The sequence below is a fragment of the Mercenaria mercenaria genome, chromosome 5 (assembly GCF_021730395.1).
Source record: "Mercenaria mercenaria strain notata chromosome 5, MADL_Memer_1, whole genome shotgun sequence".
Taxonomy (NCBI): domain Eukaryota; kingdom Metazoa; phylum Mollusca; class Bivalvia; order Venerida; family Veneridae; genus Mercenaria; species Mercenaria mercenaria.
Window position 1 is genome coordinate 61169652 of NC_069365.1, and position 15217 is coordinate 61184868.

At 35.6% G+C, this 15217-nt stretch overlaps 1 protein-coding gene across 1 annotated transcript; it reads right to left on the bottom strand.

Moving 5' to 3' along the window:
• Positions 1 to 634: 634 nt before the first annotated feature.
• On the bottom strand, positions 635 to 4770 carry LOC128557094 (protocadherin-11 X-linked-like). Its single transcript, XM_053543747.1, has one exon. It carries the CDS (start codon positions 3432 to 3434, stop codon positions 675 to 677), a length of 2760 nt encoding a protein of 919 aa, XP_053399722.1. The 5' UTR covers positions 3435 to 4770; the 3' UTR covers positions 635 to 674.
• Positions 4771 to 15217: the final 10447 nt, after the last annotated feature.

Sequence of the window (15217 nt, forward strand, 5' to 3'; positions counted from 1 at the left end):
CTAACCAAAAAATGAAAGCAGTATACAGTGGTGCAGCTGTATAATGAAATATGTTTACAAAAATATTTGTTTTCTTTACACTTATTGAAAATTGTTGCATTTTTGCCTAAAGCATAAAATCAGACGCTATGATAGATATGGCTATTGTACTGCAATTTGATATGTAAACAAAAGGTTTGACCCCAATCAGTCATAATTACTTAACACATTTAGGGACAAAACTCTTAAACTATTGTTGTATACATTAAGATAATTCATTATCGTCGTGGAAATCATTATACTATGATTATTACCTATTTTGTTCCTTTGCATTCTTCCTTTTGACCACAGTAAAGACATTACAAGGTGCCGCTGATCAATTTAATGCAATTAAAGAGTGAAATTTATAAAGATCCCAAGATAATGCCGCCCTTTGATCGCTAGCCCCTTAAGTGAACTGAAGTTATTTTCTAAAGAGTTTATGGAGGTAAGATAAGTATAATGTCTTCAACGTGTATTACATGCAATTATTTGGGCATAATGAAAGATAATGTTATTCCATCGTGTGCCAATAGATGTCTATAACTATTGAATGTGCAATAATTTACATATATAAATGTCAAGACTTATATCTTACTAAATTTATGTATCATTTTATATTTCCCTGTCTGCTAACTTAACCACCCAGTTTACTATCAAATACAAAAAAGTACACATTTACTTTGAAAAAAAAAAAACAACCTTATTTGACTTACCTCTAATAGTATCTGTTCAAAACTGTCATGGTCCGGATCATCTGATCCAGAGTTCGCCTGGCTGTGGTTCATCATACCATTTTCTTCCAGTGAAAAGCTCACCTCCTTCTTCTTCTTCTCCGTAAAACTTGTGTCCATCGGTAGAGGAAATATATTGTCAACTTCGTCATTGTTCTTTGTATACATATTTTCATTTAGTACTTTTTGCCTTTGTTTATCATCTCGTCGTCGCGTGTCGAGCCGACGAATTATACATATGGTCACAATGATGCCGGCGGATATGAGAATTGTCACAGCGGCTACGACAACAACAATTACAAAGTTTTTATTCGGTTCTTCTGTTGAGGTTGTCATGGTGCCGTTTTCTGTTGTAATAAGTATACGTAACGTCGCCGTCGCCGGGTACGTGTTCTCTCCACTATCTCGAACCGTAATGCTTAGAACATACACCTTACCGACGGAATTCGTGTTTTCTAAAGGTGCAGATAACAAAATGTCACCACTTTGAGGGTCAATAGAAAAGAAATTTGTCTTATTGATTGTAGTCATAGAGTACCGTAAGTTTGAGTTATCCGTATACGGCTCATCCATATCATAAGCAATAACGCTATAAACTACTGTTCTTGGAGGGGTAAGAAAAGAGACACTAGCAGTATTATTACCAGGCTTGGGGTATTGTATAACTGGATTATTGTCATTTTTGTCCACAATAAATACAGTCACTTTAGCTACATTGAACAGGCTCTCATTGCCGACGTCAGTAGCAACAACGTCAAATGTGTATTCGTCCTTCTCTTCTCGATCTAATTCCCTGTTCGTTTTGATCACTCCGTCTTCGAGAACAACGAACGGTACTTCCGATTGTCCGGACTTCAGAGAATATTTGGTCAATGCATTACTGTTCTTGTCCTTATCCTTCGCACTTAGTCGGTCAACGGATGTGTCTGCGGGGAGGTTTTCGTCCAACCAGAATCTGAATAAAGTTTGATCGAATACCGGTTTTTCATCGTTCTGGTCGTTAATTGTGACAATCACAGAAGTGGTCCCTGTTAAAGCCGGTACACCATTATCTTTGCAATAAATTGTTAATGAAATCCCTTGGCCTTCTTTAGATTCTTTGTCGAAAACCTTATTCGCCATTACCAGACCTGTTTTAGGATCGACGTAGGCGTATTTAGAAGAAGCAGGTGCCACAGAGTAAGATATGACACTGTTATTTCCGGAGTCAAGATCGAACGCTGAAACAGTTGTTATTTTGTCACCTATTTCATTATTTTCATCAATACTTGAGAAGTATCTCTGCTGCCTAAACCTTGGCGGATTATCATTTTCGTCGTTGATATGCACGAGAAAAGTGTTTGTGTTACTCAGAGGCGGTACCCCTTTATCCTCACAGCGAATGCTCACATTATGTGTAGCAGCTCTTTCACGATCCAGTGACCGTGACACGATTACTTTGTACTCATGAACGTCATATCTTTGAAGTCCAAAGACGTCACTTAATACAGAACAATTTACGTTACCGTTACGACCGGTATCGTGGTCTACTATCGCCACGTGCGCAACAACGGCGCCAATATTAGCGTACTCTGATATTGTGGAATAATTAGCATTTGTTAGGAGGTTGAGGTGAATTTCTGGTGCACTGTTTGATGTATCTAGGACAGAAACGTGCACAAACGCCTGTGTCGTTAAAGATGGATTTCCCAGGTCTGTGGCTTCAACAATTAATCTGAAAGTATCACCCGCATTAGCGTTGAGTTTTTCTTTAATTTTCAAGTGGCCAAGAGTTTCGTCTATGCTAAAATATTTCAAATTGTTTTTTGGCTGGAAAGAACTTAGTCTGAATCTGACTTCCCCGTTCATTCCAAGATCATCATCACTCACTTTTAACGTAAGAATGACGTCATTGACATTAACGTCCTCATTGACAGTGATGTCATACGACGACTTCTCAAAGACAGGGTTGTTATCATTTATGTCAGTTACAGAAACGTTAACAAGTAAGTTTCCTTCTTTGGGAGGTGATCCGCCATCTTTGGCAACGATGTAAAACTGGTACGAATCTTTCTCTTCCCTGTTTAACTTTTCTTTAACTATCAAATTTATTGTTGAGCTACCATCTAGTTTCTTCGAAAAATTGAACTGGAATGGTAGATTTTCACCTGGTATTGTAGGCTGGAGGTCATAAGTTTGTAATGAATATTTATCACTAGTGTCTTTGTCCCGAGCGCCTTCTACGGTAATAGTACTTCCGGTGAGAACCGATTCAGAAAGAGGAAGATTGAAACTGGATTCACTAAAGGTTGGTGCATTATCGTTAATGTCCTCAACAATAATTAAAATATTAACAACATCAAAAAAGCCATCATTCAAAACTGTTTGTGCCGCTACATCAAGCGAAACTTGACAAATATTTGTAAATTCACACAAAACTTCCCTGTCTATTATTTGTTTTGTTGTTAAATTGCCACTAATTTCTTCAACTTCGAAGTAAGATTCATACGCATTACCCTGTCTCATTAAGGTAAATCGAAGTTCATCCCGGTCACTTTTGTATTGTTCAAGTATATTCCCAACTACATATCCAGCTTTTTGTTCCTCTTGCATTCTAAACTCAAACGTTTCAGAAACAGCACTTGAAACAGTCATTAATATGGTCACAGTCAATAAAATCACTTTAACACAATGATCATCCATTGTGTAGCTCTCACAAATTTACAATGAAAGTTAATTAATATATTCTGAATGATAAATGAAAGTACATCAAAAGCTTGTCAATGTTTGAATGCCCTGCTGTCAATTTATACCTGACACAGTTCGACCGTTTTAACAGTAATGTCATTCATTAGTAGGAATTTATTTTTCACCTGTAATGTTTTTCCTACCTACAGTCATAACATCAACGAAACCTCATACCTGAGAAGGGCATCTGGCAGATTGATATCTGGACATGAATCCGTAATAATCCTATATAATTTCCAGTGAGCGATTCCGAATTTGCCAACTATCTCCTCGTAAATTTCACCCGATTGTTTAAAACTGTCTAATATCTCTGTACCGAGTAATTGCTGCTCTGGATACAATCTAATACATTCTCTTCACACACGATAATGTTGTTGAGTTTTCATTAGTCTTGAATTATTAAATAATGTTTATCTCAATATATAAATTAGGTTTTATTTCAAAAGTTCACTACATCTTCTAAAGATATCGGATGATAATCGAAAAACCACTACGCTACCGCAGCGGTTGAGTGTTAAATGCACAAATAGTGTTTAAAGGTTTTTCTTCTGCTTTAATCCCGTGTTACGCTAGAGTGAAACTCTCTTCGCTGCAGACTCCGGGGTATTATCCCTGATAGGTTTATTATCTTGTCATGTTTGGTTTATAAAATAAATAATCTGGCTTATAATCCAGCACATCAATGTGTATATTCAATCAAACAGTATGTATCTACAGTTCCCCGTTGATATATTGCCCTTTAATTATCTAAATCCGATCCAAGTTATAGCCGCGATTATATCCACGTTTTACGGATTTTCTGCTGCTGTTAAAACACCTGACTTGTCGTATATTCCATTTCATTCATAGTATGTCAATCATAGCGGAAATTAAGCATTTAACAGGCGTTACTTCATGCCATGAATTATATAATATCAAGACAGAGGCTCCTTTAGTGTTACTAATTGCCGTTATCTAGAGCCAATAAACCTATAATTATCACCTCTGCCGCATCAATGGAACCGCTTATAGTTCCTATCACCCGGGCCAACAACAGATTATGTCCTTTACGTTTAAATTATCTCTGCTGGAGCACTTTCCTTTCTTTTCGCCGCTGGATGCACCGAAATTCCTTTACCGTACCGAAATCCAAATACACTTTAACCCAGCGCTTCGTAAAATAACCCTATTATTTACCGATAATTTTCCGATAAAATCTTATTGCAATACAATATCTTCAACGCGGCAATGAAAGTTATGACATTTCGCAGTTATTTTAAAGGTATTATTCGTACTGCGATTTTTTTACACTTCGCTGCTCCGCTAAATAACTTCAAACACTAATTGGCTAAAATACAAAAATATCGATTTCCGGTGGTCAATAATCACGTAGAGTACTCGTTTCACGTCAGTGTAAATTTAGCGCATCTTTGATAAAAGTGTTATTTTCTTAAACTCTTCAACACAAGTTGTATTCCACAATTTCAATGATATCTCTAAGCTCTATAAAGACACAATGAAAGAGTTACTCATATCTTTATGTCCTTAATGTCCTTTCGTCGTTTGACAAATTTGTTTTTACACAGTCAGTTGACTTCTGGACGTAGCCTGTAGAAGTTGCGGTAAAGAATGTAAGTGACAATATATCTAGCGATTTGTACGCTTTGTTAGAGCAAGTCGATGGTTATCTTTTCTCTTGCTCACCGATGCCCGGCGGATATATTGGTCGCCTTTGACCAATGCACGACTATTCATGCTTCGGCCAACAATTTTGATGCTTAAGGGCAAATTAACTTTGATGTTTTTCGCCAAAAAGTAAAGCGGTTCAAAAATCTTATGACAATCTTGATAATTATATACAATGTATGCGAGTTTAAGAAAAATTATATATCGACATCAGTACAATACCATTAACCTATGGTGGCTGATTTCTGCCATCTCGTTCTCGCGTGTTGGCGCGTTTGCAGGGCGCCAGAACGCCAGGACGACAATTATACGCGCCAAGACGACAAACAAGGCATTTGTCGTTCTGGCGGGGGCGCCAACACGCTAAATTGGGAAGTTGTCGTCCTGGCGTTCTGGCGTCTTAGCGCGTTTGCCAAGACTCCAACACGCCATGACGACAATTATACGCGCCAAGACGACAAAATCCATATTTGTCGTTTTGGCGCGTTCACTTGTCGTCTTGGCGTGTTGGCGTCTTGGCGCCCCCAACGCACCAGCGTACTCTTTTTGGAGGAAAAAGATACTTTTTTGAGTATCAGGTGTGACATAAAAATCATTATATATACGTAACACTTGACGCACAGGTTGTTTCACAACATGCGCATCAAATAAATTATACACCAGCTTTTTTTTGTCTCCACATAAAGTAAATTGACAAGATTGTAATTAATTTCCTAAACTTGAGAAATCTCACTGACAGGCTATCATTTTGTTGTTATTGTCTCAGCATGGAAACAACACCGAAAGTCGTGTACTTATTAATGCAGATTTGTCAAAAGATGTAGCAATTTTTGGCATCACAGCGACCCTTCATTTTGCTACGCAAAATTTATTATTAAATATTTTCGAGTACAGTATTAATATCTAAAAAGCGCAAAATTGTCAAATCATTTGAAAAGATTGGTTGAGATAAGATATTAAGAAGTTGCCACTAACTTAGATAATCCTATTACATATCACTTGCACTATCTGGCGTTTCATTGCTGTTTTCGCAGGCACCCGTTAATGGTCCCATATCATATTAATCTACGTCTAATCAGTTCATTAAACCCGCTTTAACATAACTCTACTGCAAATATTTACATTTCTGCTAATCTCCAGCTTTCAAAAAATTACAAATCATGTGAACAGAATTGAAAACAGTGTATTACTACCAAAAAGGCCTATTTAGATCAAAGGAAAGGGGCGATTTCTTCTAAACAAATAGTCCAACAATTCATTTTACTGAACAAACTTATATCAAATATTTAACTCGAAGAAAACTAAGCTTCTGAAATACTTTGCTAAGTCGTACACCACGTTTCAAAACAAATTATATATACATTGATATTAAACGTAAGAATTATAATAATAGAATATTATTCAAGTCTTCAACTGGCGTGCATATTGTGAGGTTACTGTTCATATTAAATTGAATTAAGTTATTTATAATAATATAGTTTTCATGCGGTTTGCTCCGTCCAAAGATGTGAAGTCGTCAAGCATTTAATGCAATTTTATATCATTCAATGGTGGTCTACCACAATCTTGTCCAGGACATCATGAACATTCTCCATTTTCTACTTGAGTATAAGCAATATAGAATAATCCTTCCCTGTAATCAAAACTGTTACAGATCAAAATAATTTTTGTCTGCATTTCGTGCGTATAACTATTTCTTTCGTTCTCCGAATGCTAAAAATTTTACAAATATCTGAAGGTTTTAAAGAATTACTTTTCATATACGTAATTTGTTTATAATTTTTATGTTGTACACGTGTGTATCTGTAGAGATGCCAAAACTATAAATTGGAGAGAAATTAGTTATGAATTAGTGATGTTCCAAGAAGTTGCTTGTACACAATTTTAACTTCTTTCGTATACGAATAAACATTGACGATATACAAGAGATGCTTTCAGATCTGTTCAGTATTTCCATAGAAACATATTAAAAATGACCAAAAATAATAAACATATACATTTAAACTGACCACGCCCCGCAACTTTCAACTGTTTCCCTCTTTGTTTCGATTTAATGGTCAGATTTTGGTTGCTTGTTTACATCAAAGGAGTTTTTCTGTCATGGCAATTGATGGTAGCACATCCCTACCCCTGAGAATGCAACTTCAAAGAACTTTACAAAATATAAAGACTGCAATTGCGTGATTTATGACAACCGGGAGGTTCAACAACATAAATACATACATTTTCATAAACTATAAAACTGTTTCTATAAGTTTACATGATATATATTATATTATTATGTTTTAAGGATGCATTTTATAATGTTTGTTTTACTGACAAAACTAATCAAAATTTGATCTAAAATGATTAACTGAATCAATATCAATATTCTAAAACGCTGTTGTTCTTTTTAAACAGTCATCAAATGTTTTGCTCTGTGTTATCAAACACTGATGTATTACTTTCGAATTCTACATGAATTCCAAGTGGGAACGGATGTGCCACCTACTAGCTGTACACTTTCTAACGAAGTTTTACAGGTTATACAATTTAAAATGTTGGCATGAGCTCGAGCAAATGGTACCATAATCTGATATCCCACAGAAAACCACGCGATACCCATGTTTTTATAGACATTAATGATCCACTCGGAAATTCAACGTGAAATTTGAGTTTTTCATGATAACAGAGGTAAAATGTATAAAGTGACTACCGCATACAAGAATCTACATACAAAATAGTTTGAGCTCTTACTCGAGCCATTAAGATTAACAAAATACTTCAGAAACAACAGGGAACCAGTCGTTACCGGCTATTGGTTATGAATGATGTATGTATTTCAAATTTAGATAACAAGACCTGTATAGGTAATAAAATATAGATAAATGCATATTTTTGCAGAACCTGCAACATGTGTATACGCTATATGGTTAGAAAACCTAAATTCTATGACTTTCTATATCGGCATCCAACAAGGTCTTTCACATAATTGCTCCTGTTTTAGCCACTGTTTTGCCAGTAAAAGGATGTGTGCTCTGTTTAATAAATCACGAGAATATGCAAAATTCCAGTCTAATATATTAGCTGGAACAATTGATACGCATTAGACCTTCTTGATATTAGACAAAGTATAACATGTAAAGGTGAATTTGATAATCAAAACAATTTTTAAAAAGCTTTAACTGACGACAGTAAGCAACTATTTTTAAATAAAAATGGCATTTTTCGGCGAAACGTAAGTCAGGTAACTTTTGCTGGTTTAATTTCCAGAAGGTATATTGCCACTTTTACCGTTGGCACGATTTTAAATTAAAGTTATTCTGCGGCAAATATAGTTATTAAAACACAAACCACGTTTACAAGCATGTAATTTGTGCCATTTGCGGTATTTTTTCTATCTTGCTTCTCTTGCATGAGACGTCATACCGAAATTCCTTAAAATTATTGTAATTATACACTTTTGTGATAATTAATAGGTGGCTCACATTAGGATATTTTGATGAAAACACCGAAAATGAACAAGGAGGAAGCATTTAACTCGGTTTTTAATAATACTTTACATTTTGTTCTGCCATTACAGACATTTAGACTGATGGAACAAAAACATTATACGGCGAAATTAAACGGTCTAGGGAACGCCTCTGTACAATATTATTGAAATGGATAAAGGATGCGTAATAGGTGAGCGGCAAAGATGAAAAGGATTTTATTGAAATCGCTAACAATAGTCTTTCGATTGCATTTACGTGTCTTTGAAACCAGTACAAATTTAGACATTGATACCGCACACAATTATGACTGATATCTTCATTAAATAAGCCATATATCACTCTTTAATATTTCTTTAAATATTTCGTGAAAAACTTATGATAAAACTATGCGTAACCAGTAACCTAAAATGAAAGGGGACTCTCCTGGGGTAAACAGAGCTGACGGGTGCGGATTTAAGGTGTTACAATTGCTAGGACAGATAATATTGTTAATGAAATATATCCGAGCAAATCTCAAGTTGCCCGAGTTAAATTGCTCAACCCGACCGAAACATTTCTAATTTACAATTTATTGTCAATTATAGATTTAGATAAGGTCGGGAGCGGTTTGATACCGCACTACTTGCAAACTTTACTGTTAAAGGACTTGATCTTTAAAATAAAGCTATAGTTTGAGCAAAAGGTGACCGGCTAAAAGCTTCTTTTTCAAAGGAAATATGTGTATATAATATACTGCATAATCATATTTAATTGCTTATAATATATACATGGCCCGCACCTAAATATCGTTTTAACAGTACAAAAATATTTAAATGTTCAACTCTTTATAACTACACTTTTATTTTTCATTGTTCTTTTTGTAAGTTAAAATATCAAATGGTCTAATTAAAACTATTATAATTTAATTTTGACACATTTATTTTTTGACCGTACGCTTCCGGACAATGACAGATTTTATATTAGATAAATGTAAAAACTGTTTTGTTAGCAATGAATTACAGCATTTGGTTTTAAAACACTCATAAATACAAATAGTAATATAAGTGTCATATACCCTAATTAGATAATGAAATCACAATGGAATAAAATAATGACAATTATAAGATGATAAGGAAGAATATAATATTATTGCCAGAGGGCTCACAGTTGCTATTGTATACGTACATGTAGCTTGTATGGGCTGAAACTATTCTGTATCATCGATCATCATTTCAAATAAAATGGCAAATATTCGATATTTGCACGATCTTATCAGCAATAAATACTATATTGAACTCGTATACAACAAGTAAGAGTTGCAATGCACTTTATATTCTTTGTCATATTTCTTTTACATTCTTATAAATGTCACCATGTCAAATCTTCTAGAACCATTTTAGAAACTTCAATAGTGAGGTGGACTGACGCCATTTTTAACAGAGTTTGCATTTAGTAAGCTCAGTATTAGTAAAATTATGCAAATACACCAAACGTTTATTTCCTGTAGTCCTTTGTATAGCGGTCGCCACTAGTAGTGCGTCATCCTTATGTCTTTCTTTCGTTTCAAAATATCATTTTTTACACTATAGTGACTTGGTTTACCTGTTGGACTGGGTTCATCTGTTGGACTTGGTTCATCTGTTGAACTTGGTTTAACTGTTGTACTTGGTTTATCTGCAGGACTTGGTTCATCTGTTGGACTTGGTTTAACTGTTGGACTGGGTTCATCTGTTGGACTTCGTTTATCTGTTGGACTTGGTTCATCTGTTGAACTTGGTTTAACTGTTGTACTTGGTTTATCTGCAGGACTTGGTTCATCTGTTGGACTTGGTCCATCTGTTGGACTTGGTTCATTTGTTGGACTTGGTTTATCTGCAGGACTTGGTTCATCTGTTGGACTTGGTTTAACTGTTGAACTTGGTTTATCTGCAGGACTTGGTTTAACTGTTGTACTTGGTTTATCTGCAGGACTTGGTTCATCTGCAGGACTTAGTTTTTCTACAAGAATTGGTTTATCTGCAGGACTTGGTTTAACTGTTGTACTTGGTTTATCTACAGGAATCGGTTTATCTGCAGGACTTGGTTTAACTCTTGGACTTGGTTTATTTGTAGGACTTGGTTTATCTGTAGGACTAATATGTAGGACTTGGATTAACTGTTGGACTTGGTTCATCTGTTGGACTTGGTTTAACTGTTGGACTGGGTTCATCTGTTGGAGTTCGTTTATCTATTTGACTTGGTTCATCTGTTGAACTTGGTTTAACTGTTGGACTGGGTTCATCTGTTGGACTTCGTTTATCTGTTGGACTTGGTTCATCTGTTGAACTTGGTTTAACTGTTGTACTTGGTTTATCTGCAGGACTTGGTTCATCTGTTGGACTTGGTCCATCTGTTGGACTTGGTTCATTTGTTGGACTTTGTTTATCTGCAGGACTTGGTTCATCTGTTGGACTTGGTTTAACTGTTGAACTTGGTTTATCTGCAGGACTTGGTTTAACTGTTGTACTTGGTTTATCTGCAGGACTTGGTTCATCTGCAGGACTTAGTTTATCTACAAGAATTGGTTTATCTGCAGGACTTGGTTTAACTGTTGTACTTGGTTTATCTGCTGGACTTGGATAACTGTTGTACTTAGTTTATCTACAGGAATCGGTTTATCTGCAGGACTTGGTTTAACTCTTGGACTTGGTTTATTTGTAGGACTTGGTTTATCTGTAGGACTTATATGTAGGACTTGGATTAACTGTTGGACTTGGTTTATCTGCAGGACTTGGTTTAACTGTTGGACTCGGTTTTTATCTGCAGGTCTGGGTTTATCTGCTGGACTTGGTTTATTTGCAAGACTTAGTTTATCTCCTGGACTTGGTTTATCTGCAGGACTTGGTTTATTTGTAGGACTTGGTTTATCCGTAGGGCGTGGTTTATTTGCAGGACTTGGTTTATCTGTCGGACTTGGTTTATCTGCAGGTCCGGGTTTATCTGCAGGACTTTGTTTATCTGTAGGACTTGGATAACCTGTACGAATAAGTTTATTTGTAGGACTTGGTTTATCTGTAGGACCTGGTTTACCTGTACGAATGGGTTTATTTGTAGGATTTGGTTTATCTGCAGGACTTGGCCTATCTGTAGGACTTGGTTTATCTGTAGGACGTGATTTATCTATAGGACTTGGGTTATCTTTTGGACTTGGTTTATTTATATACATTTTATAGAAACTGTCTAGTTGTTTTGGTCGTGTCATGTTCTCTTTTGTTTAGACTAGCCACTAGACTGATGATAAGATATTTCAACGTTTGTTTTTTCAAAATCATCTAATTCCATTTCATAGAGACAAAGCTAGCCTATTCTAGAGATTTTCTGAGGAATGATTCTTTGGACAAATGATATAGACTGGCTCAGTCCACTGCACTGATTCATAAAAATGTAAAATAAAAAGATATATGATAGTCTAGGAACTAGTGAGACAGCTCTTGTTGTAACATAATATATTTCTGCGTTACACACAACTTTCATGAAACATACTGGAATAATTAGTCTCGGATCATGCGAAAGGTATGATTCTGATCTAATTCGCGTGCCCTTATCATTGTTCATGGTGTTTCTTTTTCATGAAATGATACTGCAATAAAAGTTGCATGATCATACTCCCTCTTGTTACGCTCGGGATCAATCACTCTCTGTCTTATCTTTTTACCAGGTAATCTATTTAACAGAATCAGATGCCATATTATCATTAAGTTCGGCTACACCTATAGTGTTATACATCATGACTCTAATTTCTGCTTTATCACAGACCAATGTTTCACAGGAGCAGCAAATCACAGAAAAGATCTCATACAAAATTTATGTGATAATTTTTTACTTTGTAATCTGATATTTGATTCATAATTTGTGCCGAATCTAACTATACTGAGTGGTCTAACGTTACGAGATTATGGAACGGGTGGTGCGCATATCAAAAAGTTTAATAGAATCTAGGCTAGGGTCTTCGCTACATTATTTTTCTTGTAGTGTTTAACATCGCGCCAACACAATTATAGGTCTTCTGGCGACTTTCAACCTTTGATGGTGGAGGAAGACCCTAGGTGCCTCTCCGTGCATTGTTTCATCACGGGCTGGAACCAGGGCAGAATCACCGACTTTCTACAAGCCAGCTGGATGGCTTCCTCCCATGAATAATTCAACGCCCCGAGTGGGGCTTGAACCCACATCGGTGAGGGACAAATGATTTGAAGTCTGTGACCTTAACCACTCGGTCACGGAGGCCACTTTTTGCTACATTAACAATATTTTATATAGTATGTATTTGATCTGAAACTTATACTTTATAGGTGCACTTTTGTACTTTAATTAAATCAACACAAATAATTGACTGCATTGTGTCATGTGACTTGCCATAATAATTGTTGTTTTTGTGCATATTTGTATGTTCACATCGGCATATGGTTAACTGAATCTGAAATAAAATCCTCTTCTTCTTCATTTCTGTAAGAGAAAAGAAATAATTCTGTATATAAATAGGACTGCTGCGACTTATCCCGAAAGTAAGAAATGAACACATGTTTGATAGTTAAATCAGCAATTATCAATGGCCTGACAACATCCGTTCAAGCAGAAACGTTCTGATGGCGTATTTTACTTGGTCTACCGTATTGGGTCAACGAAAAATCATTCCGCACATTGTGATCTCATAGTTGTTTGGAGTGGCTATTCAGTGTGTTGCATGATCTACTTCCAATTGTTAATCTAATCGTCAATACCCTCTTCAACAAATAATATTATATTAAATATTTAACTTGTTAATCGTTCCCCCTGGGGTACTCTCTAATGAATGCAATACAAATGGTAGGAGGATGTCATTATTGGAGACAATATTATATTTGCATGATCAAGTGGGTCCCTATTGTTGTGGGCAAATTGCTTTCTCTTTGAACACTGGTCGAGTTTAGATAGACACGATCAGAACAGATTGATGTTTCTTGCATACCAGACGGGGAGTTCCGTTATTTTTACCGGAAAAAATCCATCTTATACGGGGGTAGAAGATTTATGTAGTAATTTATATTTTATTTCATAAAACGGAATAAAAATCCGATACCTTGACAGTTCCTCTTTGTTCCTGGTGGTATATTTCTCGATTCAAAAAACGTTATTTTATCAAAATTTCATAACGTTTCACTGCAACTGATAAAACATAACCGGAACTAAACATTGTTCTTTGTCTCTGAAACGTCATGACGTCTTTCCTGTTTACGGATGTTGGTTTCCCGCGCTTTGTTTAAATACGCTGCTATAAGAAATAGTTCTAAAAAGAAAGTCGTTGGATTGATTTTATTTCTATAATTATTTCTTGAAAATGGTATGCAAGAAAAAGATTCTGTCACTGGTTATAGGTGCAGATGGGGATATCCGGCAATATGGCAGGAGCCTCGTTACCGCCTAAACAGTTACCCTCGAGGCCGGAAATTCCCATCTGCACCTATAACCAGTGAAAGCATCTTATACTCTATCATGCCTACAACTAAGATAATTCAGTCATATTAAGCCTTGTTCTAAGTTTCCATACATTTACAAAATTTATATAAACTCTATCAGGTGAGTTTTGTTGTTCACTCCAAAATGCATTCGGGTTTGAAAATACAAGGATAAAATATGTGAATGTGTAGTTGTTAGGGAAAAAGGAAATGATTTAAGAACCAAAATGTTGAAACATCAGTCATATAGGTGTAGTGTTGTCAACGCATATAGAAATTTTCGAGAATCGACGACTTTGATAGTAAATTGCTACATACAGCAACTATAAGTCACAAAGAAATAACGTATATTACGCCAAAGACCTCAAATCGAATACCTTGGGACAACGTTCATAGCGCCCTAGACAATGTTAATTGCGCCCCCAAAAAAGATACTACCGGGGATCCAAAAGGAAATTAGAAAATAACTGGATTTAAACAATTGTGACATAGTCGCGTACAAGTAGTATGCCACGTTAAAGTCGCAGTATTAACAGAGGCTTTCAGCAATACAGGGGCTTTCAAAAAATATTTGCACTTTATTAGCTTCATAATAAGTGTGTAATTAGCATGATTATTTTCTGTTGTTAATCCCCAGTACTGTATATCAAGCTTCATTTAAACTGTTCATTTCAGTTCATTTCAAGCTGTCGGTTCAACTGTTCATTTCAACTACATTAAGTGACTGTAATAACGTCAATTTAACTATTTAAATTGTAAATGACACTCAATGCTACTTTTCTTTTATATAAATCTTTAAGTCGTCTTTAATCCCTACATCTAAGATTTCAGTTATTTGTATTACCTGAGACTCCACCACTTCCAAGTCTTTTCACACTATGACAATATTTTCTCAACACCTATTTAAACATACTGCGCACATAATGTTACTTCTCAAAATATTTTCTTTTAGGCTAAATAACTTCTCTTTCGGTTGATCATATGTCAAAAGCGGGTATTATTTCATTAATAGGTATACATTTGCTTATTTATAATGATATCATATGACGGTTTATTATAAGAACTTCCTACCGTCTGAAACAAAGATCTAAGTTACTTTCAAAATGCTGTACATGTTTTACCTGACCGCAAACTCATGCTTTTCTGA